Here is a 20,087-nt window from a genome sequence, read left to right as displayed (position 1 = left end):
ATAATTCTCACACTGTTGTTTTAATGGAGTTTCAGGGGGAGAAACAGAGGTTTATGCATTTACCCAGCCCACTATCTTTGACCACAGTCTCTTGCAATCCTAATTGTTTGGTTCCCTGAACTTCGATGTCATCACTATGTCGCTTACGTTTCGCCACGGTGATGCTGCCTAACAAACACCCACAGATCTCACTGGCTTGCGGCAAAAAAGCGTTTATTTAGCATGGGGTCAGCTGTTCCTGGCTGCGTCAGCCCAGTGACTGCCGGTCTTGCTTGAATGGGCTCACCCTTGTGTCTAGGGGTGGCTGAGTGTCGCTCATCTAGGAGACCCTTGCCTGGGACAGCTGGGCAACTCAGCTCTGCTCCATGTGTCTTCCATTTTCAGCAGGCTAGTCCAGGGTTGTTATCATGTCAATGGCAAAGGCGCAAGAAAGAAAGGGGAAATGTGCAAGGGCTTTTTCAAGCCTCTGCTCACATCATGTTTGCTGTCATTGGTTAAAGTTAGTCTCATGGCCGAGCCCAGAGTAAAAGGAGAGGGTCAGACACAGCAGTCAGAGTGGTGAAGGGCACAGACCCAGGGAGGGTGAGGAACTAGGGCCATTGATACGGCCTCTCTACCACGGGTGTCCGAGTTTGGCTCTGGAGCAGACTGCCCCCACCCTCGTTTTCTTCTGCTAAACCCAGAGTATGTTGCCTAAACCAGGAACCTGGGGTCCTGTCACCCTGATCTGTATGCAGCCGACAGAGTCATTCCTTTGCTTACTACTTGGGAACGATGCTCTCCATCTCTAAAACAATCAGAAATGATCTCTCCGATAGAGAAATGTGCTCCCTAGGCACAGGCTGGGGCCGTAGATCACAGGCAACCGATTTAATCTGCTTAATTATTTGATTCAATCAGAAGTTGGCTTAATTATTTTCTTGCTTCTCACCTCTTTTTAATCCATTCTGGAAACTGATTATGTCTTTAACACCAACCCAGAGATAAGCGTTTCAATTGGGAAATGTAATTAGCCAAGGAAAATGAACATGGGCGCTGTCTTTTGTCAAAGCACCATTAAGACCCAACTCTGGTCAATACCAACGTGGTGTGAAGACAAAGAATACAGTTTGCACGTCTTGTGATGGAGAGGGGAGGCCCACGGGAGCTGAGGAATTAGGCATCTTGGGATCTTAGCAAAAGAGGCTCATTCATTCATTCATTCATTCGTTCATGAGGCAATTCTAAGCCAGTTCTGGGCTACGACTAGAGATGCACAGGTGAGCTGGCCATGTCCCTTGTCCCCAAAGAGTGTAGGGGGAAGGGCTACGCAATTGTGATGCACTAAGTGTGGGAACCACAAAGGAAGGAGCCCCTGATTCTACCTCTGGAGCTTCCTAGAGCCGGTAACACTGAGCTGGGCCTGGATAGCAGAGGAGAGGTGGAAGGCGCAGCAGGTGCAAGGGCGTGGCAGCGTGAGAGCCAGGAGTGCACGCAAAGGCCACTAGAGCAAGGCTGCCAAGGGCCTCCTGGGCCGTGCTAAGGCCTCCGAGAGCACAGGTGTGTGGCATGTCTTTGAGCCATTTCACTTTTCAGTTCCTCTTTCCCTGCTAGGAGTACTAGGATTCTCCTAAAGTACTTGTTTTAATCAAATTTTAAAATATATGCCTTTTGAGGGAGAGACTGAATAATCTGAGGCCTGAGGGATGGATTCACGGCAACTGAGAACCACAGATGTGCATTCTAGGGCTTAGGAATAGGAGGGCAGGGGAAAGGAAGGCGTTCTGGGCAGAAGGTCCAGCCTGAGCAAAGGCTTGGTGGTCTGGCCCATTGAATGGAGTATGACTGTAGCATGAGCTGAAATGTGGGTAATGAGCCACCCGGGTGGGCAGGATGGGTCCACCAAGGACCTTTTAGAGAGCAATTGGAGGCCAGCGGCTTGGCCTAAGCGTCTACAGTGGTTGGCGGGGACGCTGCAGACACAGGGGCTTCCTAATGTGGCTTGGGCTGTAACTGCTGCTTCAGACCTCGTCCTGCGAGTCCTTACTTTTTCAAAAGCTCTAGTGCCCACATCAGTGGTCGCTGGTTTGAGTGGATCCGTACCCGAGACCGAAGCTTGTCTGGAAGGTGGTGAGGTGGAAAGGTTCCCCGGCCAGGTGGCTCCTGCACCTGGAGACAGGGATGGAGGACCCTCTACCACGAGGGCCGAGACGAGGCTGAGCCACCACACCTGCTCCTGCCTGGTTCCTATTTACCTTAACCCTCAGCCATCCTTCCAGAGGGGAATTCGGCTGAGGGAGGCCACCCCTTACCTGGGGGCCACACCGGCTGTGCACCGCCTCCCTTGATAGGACCTTGTAACCTCTTTCCCTCCTTCCCCAGGGGGGACCCTTGGCATTGGGGAGACACTGGGGTTGGGAGGGAACACCAACACTGTAGGCACGAAGGCTGTGGATCCAGCTTCCTTGCTATGTGGCCTTGGACAGGTCACCCAGCCTCAGGAAGCCTCAGCCTTGTCATCTGGCACTGGAGATACCGTAGCCTCCTAAGCCATGGGACTGAAGAAAATGCTCATGGTAGTAGTGCTTGGCCTGCAGGGCGGACGGGCCAGGTGGCTGTGACTGTGGTGAGAGCTCAGGACCCGGCTCCAACTGCTGCCTGGGGGACTAGCCGAGTGACCTTGGGCAACAGTTGTTAATCTCCATGAGCCTCAGTTTCCTCCTTAGTGAAATAGGGGACCTGGCACCCCTCAGGTATAAGGGTCAAATACATGCATTGCTGTGTGTGAAAAGACTTGGGAAATGGATGCTTTCTGTCCTTGTTGTTTCTTCTGTGTCTCTCCAGAGAGCTTAGTCCAGGCTGGGGAGGGTCTTTAATCAGTCAGGTGATTTGGGAACTCCTCGGAGCCCCCAGCCAGAGCTGCCGAGCAGCAGTGGGAGAAGGTGAGAGCTCGGGAAGTAGAGAAGGTCTGGTCGGCACCTGCTCACCCCCACAGGAGAATAGGGAAGCGGGGCCCTGACTTCAGGCCCTGGAGGCTCAGGCCCTGACTTCTGCGCCCCTGCCCCCAGGCTGTGGGAGAGGAGGCCCCTCATCAAAAGGACATGTAATAGCCAGAGTCCTGTTAAAGTTGGGGATGGCCAGATCCAGCTGGTGACATCATGTATGGCACAGGCCTTGTGCCTCTCTCCCTGTGGGTCTCAGCACCAGTCCTGGGCTGGGAGTGTGGTGCTGCCTCAGAGCAGCGTGCCGGTGGGGAGCCTCAGCCTCAGCCACCCAGGCGGCCTCCATCCTGAGCCTTGGGTCCCAGCCAGACTGGCTGGCCAAGCTCTCAGCCACACAAGGTTCTCAGATCTTCAAAGGCAGCAGGCGCATGTCCTGAGCACAGAGCCTGGCAGGAGGACACCAGCACAGGAGAATGTGGGGCTGTGCAGAGACATGATAAGGTTTTGGTACCAGTGTCTACCTGACATGTCTGAAAAATCGAGCATGCAGTTTCCTGCTAATGAGTTGTGAGAGGCTGAAACAAGCCATCAGAAGGCTGGGCTGCCTCCTTCCCAGGTGGCTGCCAGGAGAGGGAAGCCACGTGCCAGCCCCCTCCCCTGGGGGCTCAGCTATTTGGGGATGATCTCTGTTGAGGGACAGAACTAAAACCTAGAGTGAGGTCAGGCTCTGCTGGTGGAACTTGACCCCTTGCCTAAAGCTTCTCCAAGCCCCTGGCTGCATTTCTCCTGGCCTAGCAGGGTCTGTGCAAAGTCCACTCTCCTTCAGGCTCTCGGAGAGATGGAATCCAGAAACACCGGCAATGAATGGCTCCTCTCTGGTCCTTCCCTGCTTGCAAGGCAGCGCACTCACATTTGTCCATCTTATAACATTCTGCATGAGAGAAATTGAGGCTCAGAGAGACAAAATAACACACCCAAGATCACTGCTTTGAGTGGGTATGTTTAAGGTAATGCTAGCTGCTATAACAGATAAACCCAGAGAGCCAACGGATTGAGATGACATTTATTTCTTGCTCATGTAAAGTCAAACTGACGGGAAGAGGAGGAGGTTCTGTTCCTCATGGTCACATGGGGACCCAGGGTGCTGGAGGCTGCATCATCTTCTGATGGTGACTCCCAAGATTACTTTGGCCTTGGAGCATCCCACAGGCGAGTCAGGCCTCAAGGTGGCCTATGTACTGTATGTCCACATTCCGCTCACCGCACCTAAATGCAAAGGGGTGGGACATAGAGTTCCTGCGGGCGGCGGTTTTCCCCTGCCAGCTCTGCCCTGGTGAAGGGGAGTGGGATCTTTGCTGGGCCTAGGACACAGTGTTTTCCTGGAACAGAGGCTGGGGACCTTGGGTCAGAGTTTGTTTGGGGGGGATAGTCACTTAGAGATCAAGTGCCCGACATAGATGAAACCTAGAAGACGACACAGGATGTTCGTGACCCTGTGAAGAGCCTGGACCACACACCGTCCCAGCCTTTTCCACGGCACCCACCCCGTGGCCCCCCAGTTAGCTTCTAACCCATACAGCTGCCGCGGGCCTGCCCTTCAGACACCCCCCTTCCCTGTGGCTCCCCGCGGCCCTCTCAACAGAGTACAAACCCTTTAGTCTGGCATTGACAAACCTTCACAGAAGGGCTCCAAGTTAGCTTGCAGCATTCCCCCTTCTAATGCCCCCTCCCCCAAACGCTGTGCTCCTCCATGACTAGCCTCTTTCCGTGGGGCCTTTGCACATGCTATGTGCCCTCTGCCTGGGTGTCTTTCCTCCAGTTCTTCATCCTGCAAACTTCTGTTCATCCTTCCTGATCCAAATCAAAGGTGGTCAGTGAGGCCCCCTTCAGCAGGGAGCTGCTTAGTGTGCTTTGATGGGCAGTTTACTGTGTACCAGGCACTGTACCAGAGGCCTTACAGGCATTAAGTCCTTCACAGCCTGCCAAGCCTCCGAGGTGGGCATCCCATTTTATAGAGGAGGAGCCGAGTCTCTGAGAGACAGGAACTTGTGTGAGCCCATGCAGCTAGCGAGGGGCACACAGGTTCCCAAGCCAGGTATGGACACTCACAGCAAAGACAACCATTGGCTATACTCCTGCCTTTTATTAGCACCTGTCACAGTACATCATTATTCTTCATTTACTTAATAGTTTGCCTAGAACGTGCTGTCTTTCTGAGAAGGCGGGTGCCAACTTCCTGTGGGCAGAAGTCACGGCCAATCCGTTCTGAAATCTGCCTCACCACTGTCCCCACCACCACCGTGCTGAGGTCCGGGTGGCGATTTTCTCTCAAATAAATCCCTCGCCCTCCGCTGAGAAGCAGAACCAGAAATTCTTCAAGTTATCGTCTGTCATAATCCCCTCCCTGCTTGCCTGTCAGTTTTTGAAAGTTAACCTGAAACCATTTGAAAATGATCTGAGAGGCATAGACCGGCCTTCTCTTCGTATGATTAAGTACGATGGCTTTTTAATGATTTGAGCTGTGCCTTCTGCGGTTTGACAAAAATGGATTACCATATATTTCTGAAAACTGTGCCGCTGAAATCAGATTTTTTTCCATTTTCTCAGTCATCCTCACAAACCTTTGCTGAGAATGACAAATACTCGGGGCTTTAATTGTTCAGTCGCATGAGGGTGGCGTCTGCCGAGTTCCGAGAACTGCTCTCTTCGGGGAAAGCCTTGAAAGGCTCCTGGGGTTCGATCTTTAGGAAATTGAACTGTGTGTTTTCTCCGAAGCAAGGAGAGCTGTCTTCTGGGCTTGGCATATTTACTGCATTTGTGAATTACTTTGGCCCCAACATCCAAAACATAGGCAGCTTTTACCCAGGAAGCATGCTGGGGATTGTCATACCAGGCGTGCGGAGTGGGTGGATGTGGGCAGGTGGGGTGAGGGGCCTCTCTCCCTGTTCAGCCCTCACACAGACCTTCCACCTCCTGCTCCCTCTTCCTGCCAGACTTTGTGCCTTATCCAGGCTACCTGCACCTGCAAGGCGGGTGTTGTCAGTCTCTTTTGACAGATGTAGACTCACAGCTCAGAGAGGTTAAGTAACTTGGTTATGGCCACACAGCTGGTAATATACAGAGCCAAGTCTCAAACATGTAGACCAGAGGCCTGTGCTTTATCCACTATCGCAACTGCATCTAAAAACACCAAATTTAATCAAATGAAAGATGACTCATAGGCACCCCCTGCAGCCCATCTATGTTTAAAGAAATGAAAAAAAATTTCACTGTACACCTCCCAGTGTCAGTCTCTCTAGCAATGTGCCTTATCTGACATTATCCCGATTTCATAGATGAGGAAGCTGAGGCTCACGTGGGTGAAGTAGCTAACCAGAGGTCAGACAGGTAGGAATAGCCACAGTAAGGTTTGACTCCGATCCCTGCCTGACTCCAAAATAATTTCCTCACCCCATCCTTTGTAGGAAACAAAAATCTGTCCCCCTCACCTCAGTTAACACAAGTAAGTCTGGCAGGGGGATGCCTGTATTACTTTCTCTGTAAAATGTGTACAAGTATCTTCAATTAAGGAGAGGGGGTAGTGTGGCTTCTATTAGATTCTAGCAGGAGCCTATGGACCAAAGAAAGGGGAGGTCCCTGGTCAGTAGAGTGGGGTGAGTCGGTCCCCTCCTCTTCTCTGGATGCTGGGAGTGAATCAGGTAGGCCCATAAACGGCGAGGACCCCCTGGTCTGTCTTGTGGTTGTGCCTGCTCTGGCTCCTTCTCATCTCTCCAGGTTAACTCAGTACCTCCTGAGTGCCCAGCGTTATGCTAGGCTCTTTGATGACTGTAAAGAAGAATATGGTCAGGATCTCTGGCTTCTGGGGCTTTGGCCTGTCCGAGAGACAGACCAGATCCTTCCGTGAGCCCGCCTGAGCCAAGTGATTAGCAGTGGGACCCAAAACGGAGCAGGGAGGAAGCATAGTCCCTAGAGGGGATCTGAGAAGGCTTCATGGAGGAAGAGGGGGCCAGGCTGGTCTGTGTGTCATAGCAGGGCTCTTGCAGGGGGAGGCCCCCAGCTCTTGGCACACAGACAGTGCCTTTACCCCAGGGGCATTGCCCCAGCCCACAAGGAGGGGACTTGGGAGTCTTGGGCTGTGAGCAGCCCCCTGGGATCCTCTCAGACCCTCTGAGTCTAGCCGGGGGTGGCACAGCAAGGAAAGGCAGAGTCTCCGGAGCAGGTGGCCTGAGTTAGATCCTGAATGCACACTTCATCGACCTCGGGCAATGTTCATGACCACCCCACGCATCAGTTTCCCCATCTGTGGAACAGGGACGTGAATCGTGCCCTCCCCATAGAGTTGCTGGAAGCTTACAAGAGGTGCTGCCCTGGGGGCTCTGCCACGCCCACACAGGCTGCCAGTTGTGGCTTTGTGTCTGCGGGGGGCCCCTGTGGGCAGTTGTGCATCCAGTGTTGCACACACACTGTGACCGCTGCCCCCGGGATGGTTCTGGAAGGTAGAGTACAGATGAGAATACCGAGGCAGCTAGTAAGTGCGGCTCCAGGCTCACCCCTTTCTTTTGCCGGTTCCCTGCAGCTTGGCCATCCCAGCAAGTGGCAGGATCCCGGGCCATAGCTCTGTACCAGGCTCTCCCAGCACAGCCTCTGCCATGTGTCTGTTTCTTGGGGTGAATAGGGCCTCTTTGATTTCCTTTCTTTTCTCCTTTCCAAAAATCATCACTCATCTTGTTATCAGAGCCTTGCATCTGTGTCTCTTGGCTCTGGTCCGCAGGCTGTGTTCGCCACAATCAATGCATAGCTGTGTGTGGCCACGACATATATCCAAGAGGCCGTTGTGACCCCGTGCCTGTGGACCTGGGAGGACAGCTAGAGGCTCCCCTGCTGGGGCTGAGGTGAGGCAACCAGCTGACGTTGCCCTGCACTCGGGGTGAATTCTTCTTGTTCCTGGACTGGTGAACAGCTGCCTCCCCGCTCGAGGGGGCACCACCAGTGGCTCTCAGACAGTCTCAGAGCACAGGCCCGGGGGCTCCCTGCCACTCTCCTGCCCACCCACAAATGACTAGTGGGCACTCGCCAACAGCTCCCTGTTATGCCACATGAGGTCCCCTCTGGGTCCCCTTCCCACCCACTCTCTGCCCAGCAGCCAGAGGGTTAGGCCCCTAAGCCGTCCAGGCCTCTCCCTGAGTCCCCAGGGCTGTGTGGCCCGGCCCCACCCCCACGCTCCCACCACTGTCCATCTTCCTCACAGCCAGCAACCTCTGCTCTGCTCCACAAACGTGTCAAGACTGCCCACACGTCCGGCTGATCTCTGGGCCGGGCATTCGGCCTGGCTCGCCCCCACCCACCTTTTGTCCTGTGCTTCCTTCAAGCCTCAGTTCCGATGCCGCCCCTCCCCGGGCCTCAGGTCCTTCTCTCTCTTCCTTTATCACAGACATTACTTTGCACCTAGATGTCGTCTGGGTGACATCTGGTTAGTGTCATTCTTCCCCCACCAGACCTGCAGCTTGTTGAGGGCGGGGACCGGGACTGTCCACTCCCCATCATGCTTCATCACGGGTACGTCCTGAGCTCTCAGAGAAGTGTCTTGGGGTGAAAATATAAATCTTGAGCAAGTGACTTAATTCCTTGTAGCCTCATGTTCATCTCTAAAGGAGGGACAATAACAGAGTTGTCACAAGGTTTAAAAAAGCTGTGTGTGAGACCTAGAGCGTGAAGCCAGCGCTCGGCCAGGCTCGCTGCAGTTACTTCTGTTAACCTCTGCCGAGGATGGGGTTGGTGGTTGACGTGGAGGAGAACGCCACATCCCACAAGCCAACCTTTACGGAGTGCCAGCCTTGGTCAGGACTCATGGGGTTGGTCTCTGTCCCCCAGCACCTCACACTGCGCAGGAACAGCTGCTGGCAAGGGGCGCTGGCTGTCAGGGAGGCTTCCTCACCTGGGAACGAGGTAGTGGGAGGATGGCAGCCATTTCTTCACTCAGCAAATCCGGGAGATGCATTGCCTCTGCACGGCCTGTTCGAGCCTAGATTAACCAGACTTCCATTCAGCTCCAAAGACACTCACTCGCTGCGATGGACTTGAGAAAAGGACACAGATGACACAGATTATCATAGAGAAAGTGGAAAGAAAATCTTCTATGAAAAAAGTTCAGAGGAGGAAGACCTCAGGTTCAAGTGGGGGAGTCTGGGATGTTTTCATGGAAGCAGCAGCATTTTCTCTTGGACTGTGAGGAGCCATTGGAGTGGGAGATATGTAGAGACATTTGGGGTGAGAGGAGGGCATTCCAAGCAGAGGCAATAGCTTGAGTAATGGGCTGGAAGCCTCGAAAGAGGGGACCAGAGAATCAGTAGTCAGGTTGGAGTGTGGAGAACATAAAAGACTTGAAAGAAGCAAGGCCGAAAGGGTATTGTATCAGTCAGCCTCTTCCAAAATAATGCTGTGGAACAAATTATTGCACAAGTGACAGACAACAATGAGCATTTCTTTCTTATTCGTGTGGTTGCAAGTAGGCTGGAGTTTATCTAGGCTGTGCTCAGCTGGGTTCAGTCCGCTCCCCCTGTCTTGGACCAGTGGCTGTTTGAGATTCGTTCTTCTCACAGTGAAAGGTGGGAGCACAGGAGGACAAGCCCAACCAGGCAGGCTTCGTTCAAACTTCCATTCAAGTCATGTCCACGAATCCCATGGGCAAGGCTCGCAATCAAGCCTGAAATCAAGGGCACAGTTAATTCCCCACCCACCATGAAGCCAGAGCAGATTACATGGACACAACCAAAGTTGATGGCCCGGAGGTGTCTGCTTCTCCCCTGGAGGTAGAGGGAGGGTACTGAGCAATCCCCTAACTTGCAGGTAAAAGTTAGGTAGAAGCCAGTATATGGACGGACTCAGGAGCTGCCCAGGCTGCAGCTGGACTTTAATACGTCTTGGGGTGAGCAGCAGAAGACTCTGGCTTTTCTTTCCCCCTCAAGTATGTTGAGAATGCCACAGTGCCTGCCCAGCCCCATCCTGCCCTCCCGAGGGCTCGTGCCTCCTGCCTGCCTGGCATGAAAGCTGTGCTATTCTTTCCTGCGGGGCCAGGGAGGCCAAGGATCTGCCAGGAGTCCTAGCTTTGCCAGCCCTGCTGTGGCTTGCTCTGCAGGAACTGAGCCTTATGATAACAGGCCCCTTCATCGAGCACCTAAGGTGGAGTGTGCTGGGTATAGCCTGTTCTCTGGTGTTGAATGCCTGTTCAATGCTCTTTGTATACCTTTGTCGGAATCGGCCACACCTTCCTAAAAAGAAGACCTTATTACCCCATTTTTCTGAGGTCAAGCCGGTTACCCAACATCCCACAGCTGGGAAGGGACTAAATGAGGATTAGAACCAAGCCGACAGGAGCGCATGGTCTGGAAGGTGATGTCTGCTTACAGCTCTGCCCTGCGCTGCTAAGCCACTGTGTGACTTTGGAGATACCACTGCGGCATCCCAGACTCCATCTGCCTTTTCTTCTCTCAGAGCTGTTCTGAGATAAAAAGCAGTTTGGAATTTGAACCCCAGCTTCTTCGAGAGGGCATTTTAAAAATGCACATTTCCCAGTCAGACGGCACCCTCAGGTCTGACTGAAAAACAACCAAATACAACAGTAACATTTTTAAAACAGGCCCTGTTTCCCCATAAGGGGCCCTGTCCGGCAGACCACTTCAGTGAACCGGGTCTGGTTGTTGGGCGCCCTGACCCTCATTCGGCTGCCGGCCACAGCAAACATTCCCTGGCTGGCTGTGGCAGCAAAGCGTGGCATCTGTCTGGGAAGGCTGGAGGAAGCCATTAGTTCCACCAGCCGTGCCGTCTGCGGCAACCCATTCTGTCCTGGTAACTGTTTCCCTTGGATAGCTGGCCGCTGCTGCGCAGAGTGTTTTCTCCAAGGCCAAGAGGCCTTGTCAAGAGCCTGGGGAGCTCCAAGAAAGCGCCGTCCTCATTTCCACGAGCCGTTCGTTCATTCAGCAGCCTTCCGTTCTCACCTTCCCTGTGCCTGGCCTGGGGGTGGATGCTGGGCCACTGGGAAGAGTCGGATCCAGCCGCCGCCCTGGGGTTCACAGGCGCATGTGGTGTGGTGGGGACGGTGTTGTGACCAAGGTGCCTGCAATGGAGCAAGGCAGCCTAGCCTGGCCCAGGAGGGAGTCGTCCCCAGGAGGATCTGCTGGCTGGCTCAAGAATTCTTGAGTGAAGGCTCAATGCTTGAGCCCAGGCCAGGACAAAGAGTAGGTGTTCCCCAAGCCAACTCGGAAAAAGAAGGTATCCCAGGCCTAGGGACCCATGTCAGCAGCCCCCCTACAGAGCACCACCGCACAGAGAGCAGCGGAGTGGAGGCAGAGGCTGCCAAGGCCTGGACCACAGGCACCTGCCCACGGTGCCCCGGGGACTTTGAATGTGATTGAGGCCTTGATAAAGGGCAGGAACATCATCAGATCTGACCATCTTCTATCGATTCACCTCTAGTAAGAACATTCTGTCAAGTGCCAGGAATAGTTCCTAAAAATATATCTTTAGTCCTTCCAGAGGCTCCAGGAAACCTTTGCCTGGAAACACACATCCTCTGGATGCAACTTGATGTGATCAGAAAATAGCCATCATGGGAGGAGTCAAGAAAAATATTATTACTGGAGGGAAAAAAGCCCCGCCCCAGACCTGACAGAGGGCAGAGGTCCTAATCCCTGAAAGGATTTCATGCAGCCGGAAGACCTTGCCATACAAGACAGTGTGGTTTTACACAGTGCCCTTTGGGGTAGTGGGGATATCGCTTTAATCAATCCAGAAACCCACATGACAGAACATTCCAGTTGCTTCTCCTGCGTAACAAATCACTCCAAAACTCTGGCTTTAAACAATTATTTTATTATGCTCAGAGACTCGGTGGGTCGGGAATTCAGAAAGGGCACAAGAGGGACAGCTTATCGCTTTACCACCCTCAGCTGGAAAGGCCTGAAGGGGAACCTGACGGCTGGAGCCATCTGGAAGCTTTTCAATTCACATGTGTGGAACTGACGCTGGCTGTCGGCGGGGAGCTCAGAAGGGGCTGTGGTCAGAAAACATACACGTGGCCTCTCCATGTGTTCTCTCCTTATGGGCTACCTTGTGCTTCCTCCCCGTATGGTGGCTGGTTCCAAGCGCCAGCGTTCCGAAAGACAGGAAGTGAAAACTGCCCTTTGCTTAAGGTCTGGATCTAGAAACTAGCACATCATCCCTTCTGGTTTATTCTGGCATATTCTGGTGTATACTCCTGCCCTTTATCAATAAATAAACCTGCAGTCACAAAGGCCCACCCAGGTTCACGGAGAGGAGCGGTGGCAGAGTCCCTCTCCTGGCGTGGGGTGCACTGTGGCAGCCCTGTTTGGGAAATAAGACCTGCCCCAAAGCCACACTGGTTTCTTTGGAAGCTGAGAAAGAAAACAGTTGTGTTGTTTCTTTACAGATTAAGAGAAGTCTCTGAGGATTATGTCATCAAATTAAACGCAGCCGTTAGAGTATGGCTCTGGGGATGCTCCAGTAATAGGCTATGCTCTGGGTGATTTTTTTTCTTTTCCTTCTGAATGTTCTTCCTACAGTTTATGTTGTCCAGCCTGACCCGTTTCTCTTTGCTAGTGTAACGTCCCGTAAAAACCTCACCGCCATTAGTACGGCAGAGTCGGGACAGGGGGTACAAACCTCAGTCTAGCAGGGCAGGGCTCCTGCCCAGGCAGCCCCAGGGGGAGGAGGTGACAGGAGCGGGGGAGGGGGGCAGTCCCTCGTGGAAACAGAGCCACACATGACGAACAGCTTCCCACAGGACGATGGTACACACCCACTTAGCCACCCTGGCTGACCTGGCCTCAGCCTGGTGGCAGGACCTCCCCTGATTGCTGGCACCAGCCCCTGGAATAGGCAGTTTGCCTGCCCTGGGCGTGGTCCCCACAGATGCCTGCGTGGTGGGCTTGGTCTGTTCAAACCAACACGTTTACCTTTAACACTTCTGGGTGCCAGACTGTAGCCAGGAGCTGAGAAATGGGACTGAGCCACAGCCCCGCTCCGGACCCTCCGCACCCAGGGTGAGGGGCCCTTTACTTGCAAATGCTGCGAAGTGTTATAGGCAGTGGAGGACAGCAGTGAACAAAACAGGGCTCTCCCCTCCAGAGGCCTGTGCTCTCTTAGGAGAAGACAGTAACAAGGACCCAGATCCACATGTAACGTCCCTGGGATGAAGGTGCTGAGGAGAATGAGGAGGTGAGGGAGATGCGACGGGGGTGCCGTTGTGGCACAGTGATGGGAACTGCCAAGGCCTGACACAGAGCAGGCTCGGAGGCCTCCAGGAGCAGCAGGCAGCAAGGGCAGAGCAAGAGAAGTGGGAGAGGGGGAGGGAGATGAGGCCGAGAGGAAGCCAGGGCCAGATCCCAGGGCCTCCGAGTCTGATGGGAGCCATGGGAGGATTTTGAGAAGGGGAGCAGCATGCTGGGACCGCCATTTTCAACGGGTCCTTCTGGCTGCCGTGTTGAGGACAGACAGATGGAGGTGTGGAGGGTGGCCAGAGAAAGGGGAGAAGCCCAGGGGCCAGCGAGGAAGCTCTTGGAATAAACCCAGGAGAGAAGAAGGTGGCTGGACCAAGGTGGGAGCACAGAGGAGGTGAGAAGTGCGTGGAGTCTGGAAATCTTGTGATGAGAGTCACCAGGATTCGCTGTGGGTTGGGACGAGGGGAAGAGGAGTGCGGAGCCGAGTCCAGGGCTGGGGCGCAGCTCCTGGAAGGAGGGGCTTGGCCTTGATCACTGTGGTCGAGGAACAGATGTGGAGGAGCGAGAGGTCGATGACCTCCCGGTGGTGATAGGACTGGGGACTACTGGTTAGGGGAAGCTGGGGCTTGAGGCCAGGTCCTGGCTGGGAGTGGACATCCGGGAGTCCCCAGCATGCCGGGTGGTACTGAGTCCTAAAGGAATGAGGGCGGGCAGAGAAGAGAAAAGGCCCAACCACGGAGCCCGTCCGTAGAGGTCTGGAGAAGAGGAGGGACCCACAGAGGGGACTGGGCAGGCCCAGTCACAGGGTTAGAAGGAAAGGCAAGAGGAAGAGTGTTGTCCTGAGAGCCAAGGTCAGCTCTGAACAGGCCCAGCACCGGGGAGAGTACGTGCACCTGTCAGGGACGGACCAGCCTGCTCCCAGCCTTTCCTCCGCCCACTTTCTTTTTTTCTTTTTAAAGATTTTATTTATTTGACAGAGAGAGATAGAGACACACAGTGAAAAAGGGAACAGAAGCAGTGGGAGAGGGAGAGGGAGAAGCAGGCTTCCCAACGAGCAGGGAGCCCAATGCGGGGTTCGATCCCAGGACCCTGTGATGATGACCTGAGCCGAAAGCAGACACTCAACTGACTGAGCCACCCAGGCATCACTCTCTGCCTGCTTTCACTAGGAGCTGTTGCTGGAGCCTGGAGACAAGTCTGACGCAGACCAGAGCCCTGCTCTTACGGACGGACAGATCGACAATTCCTCTGTGATGTGAGGACAGGGAGGCAGCCCTTGTTCTGGAGATGGGGGTGCACAGAACAGGGGCCCACAGTGAGGGCTTGGAAGGGCTGGTGAAGATTTCTCAGGAGAGGAGGGCCGGGGAGGGCACCAGGTGGGCTCTAGGTTGCGCAGGAGAAGGTGGGGGGGGGGCAGTTGCTAGCAGTCTGCAAAGAGTCACAGAAGGCAGGGCTATAAAGTGGCCCACTTGAGCTGGGGGCTCTGGCCTTTGGGGCTGCTTGGAGATAAGGTGCTGAAGAGGGGCAGAGAGGCAGTGGGGACCCTTGAGCTCAAGGAGCTCGTGGTTAGTTAGAAGGTGAGCAAGGCCACAGTGCTGGCGGGGCAGGAGTGGCGTGCACATGATAGGGAGCTCCCTCAGCAGGAGGGGGTTAGCTGGGTGGAATCAGGGAACGCTGCCAGGGGGAGGTGGGCCTTTGAGGACACACGGGCTTTGAGTATGCCCAGCTGCACAGAACAGCTGCCTTGGCGAAGGAGAGCGCGCGTGCAAAGGTGTGGAGGCCGGAGGGTGTGGCTCGTGTCCAGGAAGCACAGCTGGATGGGAGCTGAGATCAGCCAGGCCCTTTAGCGTCAGCCCCAGAAGCTTATCCCTGCCTTATCGCACAGGTACTCGGAAGCTGTTGCTGCTGCTGAGCTGAGGAGGGAGTTGGATGTGGTGTTAGGGTGCAGGGGTCCTGGAGGTAGGAAGACCTTTTGAGAGGCCAGGTGCAGACCCAGATCGGGGTGTTACTGGCTTCCTCGGCAGACACAGGTGGGACCCAGGCGACACTTTTCCTTTCATTTGGGCCAAAGGTTTTGCAAGCAGCAGTCATGCCACACGGCCCTGTAGGCCCAGGAGGCACCAGTGATGCAAGAGCACCCCAAGGCCTGGGTGACCCCCGAAGACTTTGTGGAGGGGCTGCTCAGGGCCAGTGTGGGGAAGGAGGGCCATGCGATTGGGGGAATCAGCTCACACGTACCCAGCCCGGCGCCAGCTCCTTTCTGTCCCCCCCCCCCCCATTTAGGGCTCCCTGCGGCCTTAGGAAGTAGGTCCCACTGTCGTCCCCATTTAGAAGACGAAGCAACGTGAGACTCAGAAAGTTACGGTGACTTGCCTTGGCGCACAGCTGGTATGTGATGGAATCAGAATTTGAACCCACAGCTTCCTGAAAGGGCCAGTGTTTCAAGAGAAGCTACAGGACACCGGGAATAAGAACAATGAACTGATTGACTGAGCGCTTATTCTGTGCCAGGCATGAACGTGTCTGTATCAGAAAGGCCGGCACCCATGTGCGGCATTTATCCCAGCTCAGGAACCTGCAGTGGCTCCCCAGTATCTAACATGGTGGTCTTCCCTCACTTTACAGATGAGAACTTTGACAGTCAGAGCAGGTGTGTTGCTGGCCCAAGCTGGGGTTTGAACCCAGGGTTGTTTTCTTTTAACCCACCTCCTGCCTGGCAGGCAGGGGCCAGGGGCTGGGGCAATCCTTTGTGCACAGCAGGGGTTCAGAGCTGGAGGTGGGAGAGTGAGCCAACCTGAACCTGCCTCAGGGCCGAGCCTAGTGGAGCTTCCAAGCCAGCTGCCTGACTTTTGTCCCCTTTTGGCTCTGTGCATAGAAACCCTGTGCCTGTTCACTGAATAGGGGTGTGTGTTCTCCCCCCCGGGGAGCCGACCCAGGCCGGCTGCAGGTACGGATAGAGTTGAATTCAGAACTGGCCCTTCTTTCTTGCCCAGCCTGGCCGCTGGGTAACCTCTGGCCTGGGATGAAAGGCTTTCCAATAAGTGCCTCGCTGGCCCGCAGCCCAGCTACAGGTAGGTGTGGACCGGGGTGAGAGATCATCGGAGGGAAGAGGCAGGAACCTGAGAGCAGAGTGGAACCCTGCCAGTAAATCCCTCAGTGATCTGCCTTCTCAGCCGCTGGCCCCGGAGCACTTGGGAAGAAGAACGGGTCACCAGGAGCCCTGGCTGCCTTCCTTCCCCAGCCTAGGCTCTCGGGCCTCCGGGCTCAGGCTCAGCCCATGGAAGGAGGGCCCATGGGGTGAAACACCAGGCAGCGCAGGGCAGGATTTAGAAATCAGATACTCTGGGCCATGCCACCCTTGGCCTTGGGCTTCTCTTCAATCCTTCTCAGGTCACAGCGGCCTCCTGCCCCTTTGGGGGCTGGGGCACAATTAGCAATCAGATCTGACTGCTTTCACAGGGAAACAAGAGAGCTTGGGTTCTTCTCCTTTGGTCTAATCCCAGGCATGTCTCAACCCCCTCTGGGGGTCCTCTGTGAAATTTAGGGACAGGGCAGTGGGGCCTTCAAAAATCCCTAAAAAATCAGGTGTGAGGCCCTGTGGTATAAGCTTCAGAGCCAAGAGGATGGATGCCAGGCGGGCATTCTGTGGCCGGGCGCATCTCAGCATCCATGGTATGTCAGTGTTCCCAGGCCTCACACCTCTACCTCACCGTAAAGCGTTCCTGTGTTTGATCTTTGGCACCCGCAGGGGAAGCAGCCAGCACAGACCAGGGAAGATCGACTTTGTTTGGCTTTGGATGTTTTCCTACCAATTCTTAGTGTCGGAGGGGTTGATGTTCTGGAAATTCACTTCTACCCCAATACTGAAACCGCCCTGGGATGCCTGACTCTGGATTGGGAAGACCCTGCTTCCAGAAGTGGATTCTGAAACCTCCGGGCTTATCCTTCTCCCAGGGTCTCCTGATCTCCCTCCCATCCTTTTCCAGGCTGTGCCCTTTATGAGACCTTGCCCGGCCCAGAGAGGTGGGGGTTTGAGTTTCAGGAGTCTCTGCCTGCAAAGTCAACACAAGCAAGCAGTTAGGGAAGTGCTAATTAAGGAGATTCGATGCTAACTCTGAATGCGGATGTGCTTGCAAAGCCCGGGCTCATGCTTCAGACTCTAGAGGGGCTCAGCGCCCTGGGGAAAGATGGAACCTGTGGTTCTCGCTGCTTTTGAGCCTCTGCAAGGAGGACACTGAAGGAACAGTCAGACCTCTTAAGCTGCATGCTGGTCTCTAAAGGAAATTACTCCTAACTGTAGTTTTAAGGAGTTGATGGGAAGCAGCTACCTCTTCCAGGAAGCCCTCCGGATAGCCCCAGGCACCTCTCCTTCTCCCTCCTTTTCCTCCTTCACAATACTCTGCAGTCAAGCTCTGTTTGTGCCACATGGGGAGGTCTTCCTTTTCACTCCCCTGCCCAGTCCGTGGTGTGGAAAGCTATGATATTTTGCACCATTATCTCAGCCTTTACTCCCAGGACAAGAGTCTAAGGCCCAGTGGCAGGGGCCAGGTCTCACAGCTTGTGCTTTTTGTACTCCCTGTCCTAGAGCAGCCACAGAATCTTTGCTTTGTGCATTTGTTTGGTTTCTTTGCCCAAACTGTTTTTTCTCAAATGGAAATACATTTCTGGTTGTAAAAATAATCCATGAGCTGAAGAAATAAAAGAGCACCTGTAATCCCAGCACTTGGAGGTAACCATTGAATCACATGCTGCCAGACTTAGTTCTGTGTGAGCTCACCACATTCAGCATACAACAAAGAAATTATACTGTGCTTCTTTTCTTCTTCTTCTTCTTTTTTTTTTTACAACCTACATTTAAAAAAAAATATTTTATTTATTCATTTGGCAGAGAGAGACACAGTGAGAGAGGGAACACAAGCAGGGGGAAGGTCAGAGGGAGAAGCAGGCCCCCTGCCAAGCTGGCAGCCTGGATGCGGAACTTGATCCCAGGACCCCAGGATCATGACCTGAGCCAAAGGCAGCCACTTAACGACTGAACCACCCAGGCGCTCCTGCAACCTACAATTTTTAACTTAACAGATCCCATGGATATTTCCCCAGTAAACGTGGGTCTGCCTCACCTGCAGGAATGGCTGCATCGTGTCCTACTTTATGTTTGAGTCACAATTTATATAACTAATCCCCTATTGTTGGATTTGGAGCTTTTCCCCAACTCTTTCCATTGTATATAGTACTGCAGTAAATACCTCCCTGGATAAATATTTGTGAACATCTTTTTATTTTTTTTGGTCTTAGAATAAAATAAAGAATGGCATCGAAAAGTCAGAGGACTGGCTTGTTTGTTAAGATCCTGTAAACCCAATGCCAGTTCACCGTCTCCCCCATGTCACAGAAAAGTGGTGGGCACCTGGCCGGTACTGATGGTTGACTTGTGGACAGATACTTGTAGATGAAGGTCTAGGGAGCGGTTTGGCCTGTGAACTTGGTGTCCCAGCCTGCTGCCCATGGTCCACTGCCCAGAAAGCACCCTGGGGTGGGCGGAAGGGGGCACACTTGCTCCTGGACCCCTGCTTCGAAGACTGGTGAAGTCTCTCTGGGTCATGCCTGGGCCAGCCTTGGCCTTGGAGCCTGCCCAGGCACTTAGAGGGGGCCGGGGAATGGGGGCTTGTGTGGCTGGGGATGAAAAGGGTAGGAACGAGACTGAGTCATGCCTTCAATCTCTGTGCCTACAGGAGGCCTCAGTGGGGCAACCATCATTGACTCCCTTGACACCCTCTACCTCATGGAGCTGCAGGAGGAGTTCCAGGAGGCCAAGGCCTGGGTAGAAGAGAACTTCCACCTGAATGTGGTGAGTCAGAGACCTTTGGGGTGTTAGAGCCAAAAGGCTCCTGGAAAGTCAGGGGCCAGCTCCATCCTATCACTTCGGAGACCCAGAAACCCTGGCCCCAAGCTGCCCAGCAGAGCAGTGCTGGAAGTGGGGCTCTGTGCACTGTCTGCTTTGTCCTCTCCTAAGACCAGCCTCAAGGTGGGGCACACCTCTAGCGCTGGCCAGCCCATGCGTATTTACTAGCCTGTTCTCCTCTGGGAGGGAAGATAGCCAACAACCCCTCCCTCCCTTGCCCGGGGTGCCAGGTCCCCAGGAAGTCCCTTCTAGAGCTGAATCTATCGCACAGAACAGCAGCAACGGGGGAAGTGACTCTGGAGGGGAGAAGTGGCTTATCTGCTCAGAGCGGCTCTAACCTGGAGCCCCGCCTCATCCTCTGCTGCCCTCTAGAGGTAGGTGAGAGGATGGGGAGCCATCGGGATGACCGTGACAATGACAATGCCTAATTCACAGGCTTGTTGTGAGGTTAACTACCGTGGAGGGTTAATTACACTGTCAAGTCTGACATGGAGGTAGGGTGGTGTCCTCCTCCTCCTCATTATTACCATCATTTTGAGGCATGTGATGCCTCTGCTAGTCTGTGTGAGGAAGCTTAGAATCCTCCCATTTCCTACCATTCTAAATGGGAGAAAGGCCGAGGCGGGAGAAGGAAGGGGAATCTTCCTGGGTGCACGTGGCCCCTGGTGGATGGGGGAGAGAGAATGGGCATCCGGCAGCTACCTAGGGTGCCAGCTGCTGGCAGGTCCAGGGAGCCAGGAGACATTTCCAGCAGGCTGGTGCAGGTTAGGGAGGGCTCTCAGAAAAAGGCAAGATGGGGTCACATCCCTTCTCTGAGCCTTGACTTTCTCATCTGGAAAACGGAAGCGATGCTGAAAGAGAGAATGGCTTCGCGGTGCTCTTTTTCAATGGAAAGCTCTCCCCCATGAAGGGATGGTCACTGTGTGTGGTCAGCAGTAAGACTGTGATGTGGGGAACACTGGGCACAGGGGAGGTCATAGTGGGTACCTCTGGGAAGCCACACGGGGCATCAGGTGGGCGTCCTCCCGT

At 54.2% G+C, this 20,087-nt stretch overlaps 1 protein-coding gene across 1 annotated transcript in view; it reads left to right on the top strand.

The window, feature by feature from the left end:
• The window catches only part of MAN1C1 (mannosidase alpha class 1C member 1), a 138,884-nt gene that overhangs the window by 85,846 nt on the left and 32,951 nt on the right, over positions 1-20,087 (top strand). Inside the window, exon 3 of the mRNA XM_032361571.1 lies at positions 18,889-19,004. Coding sequence (XP_032217462.1) covers positions 18,889-19,004 — 116 coding nt within the window. The remainder of the gene's footprint in view (positions 1-18,888; positions 19,005-20,087) is intronic.

This window comes from Mustela erminea, chromosome 10 (assembly GCF_009829155.1).
Source record: "Mustela erminea isolate mMusErm1 chromosome 10, mMusErm1.Pri, whole genome shotgun sequence".
Classification (NCBI taxonomy): domain Eukaryota; kingdom Metazoa; phylum Chordata; class Mammalia; order Carnivora; family Mustelidae; genus Mustela; species Mustela erminea.
The sequence above is the reverse complement of the archived record's forward strand: the minus strand, read 5'-3'. Positions and strand labels throughout refer to the sequence as shown.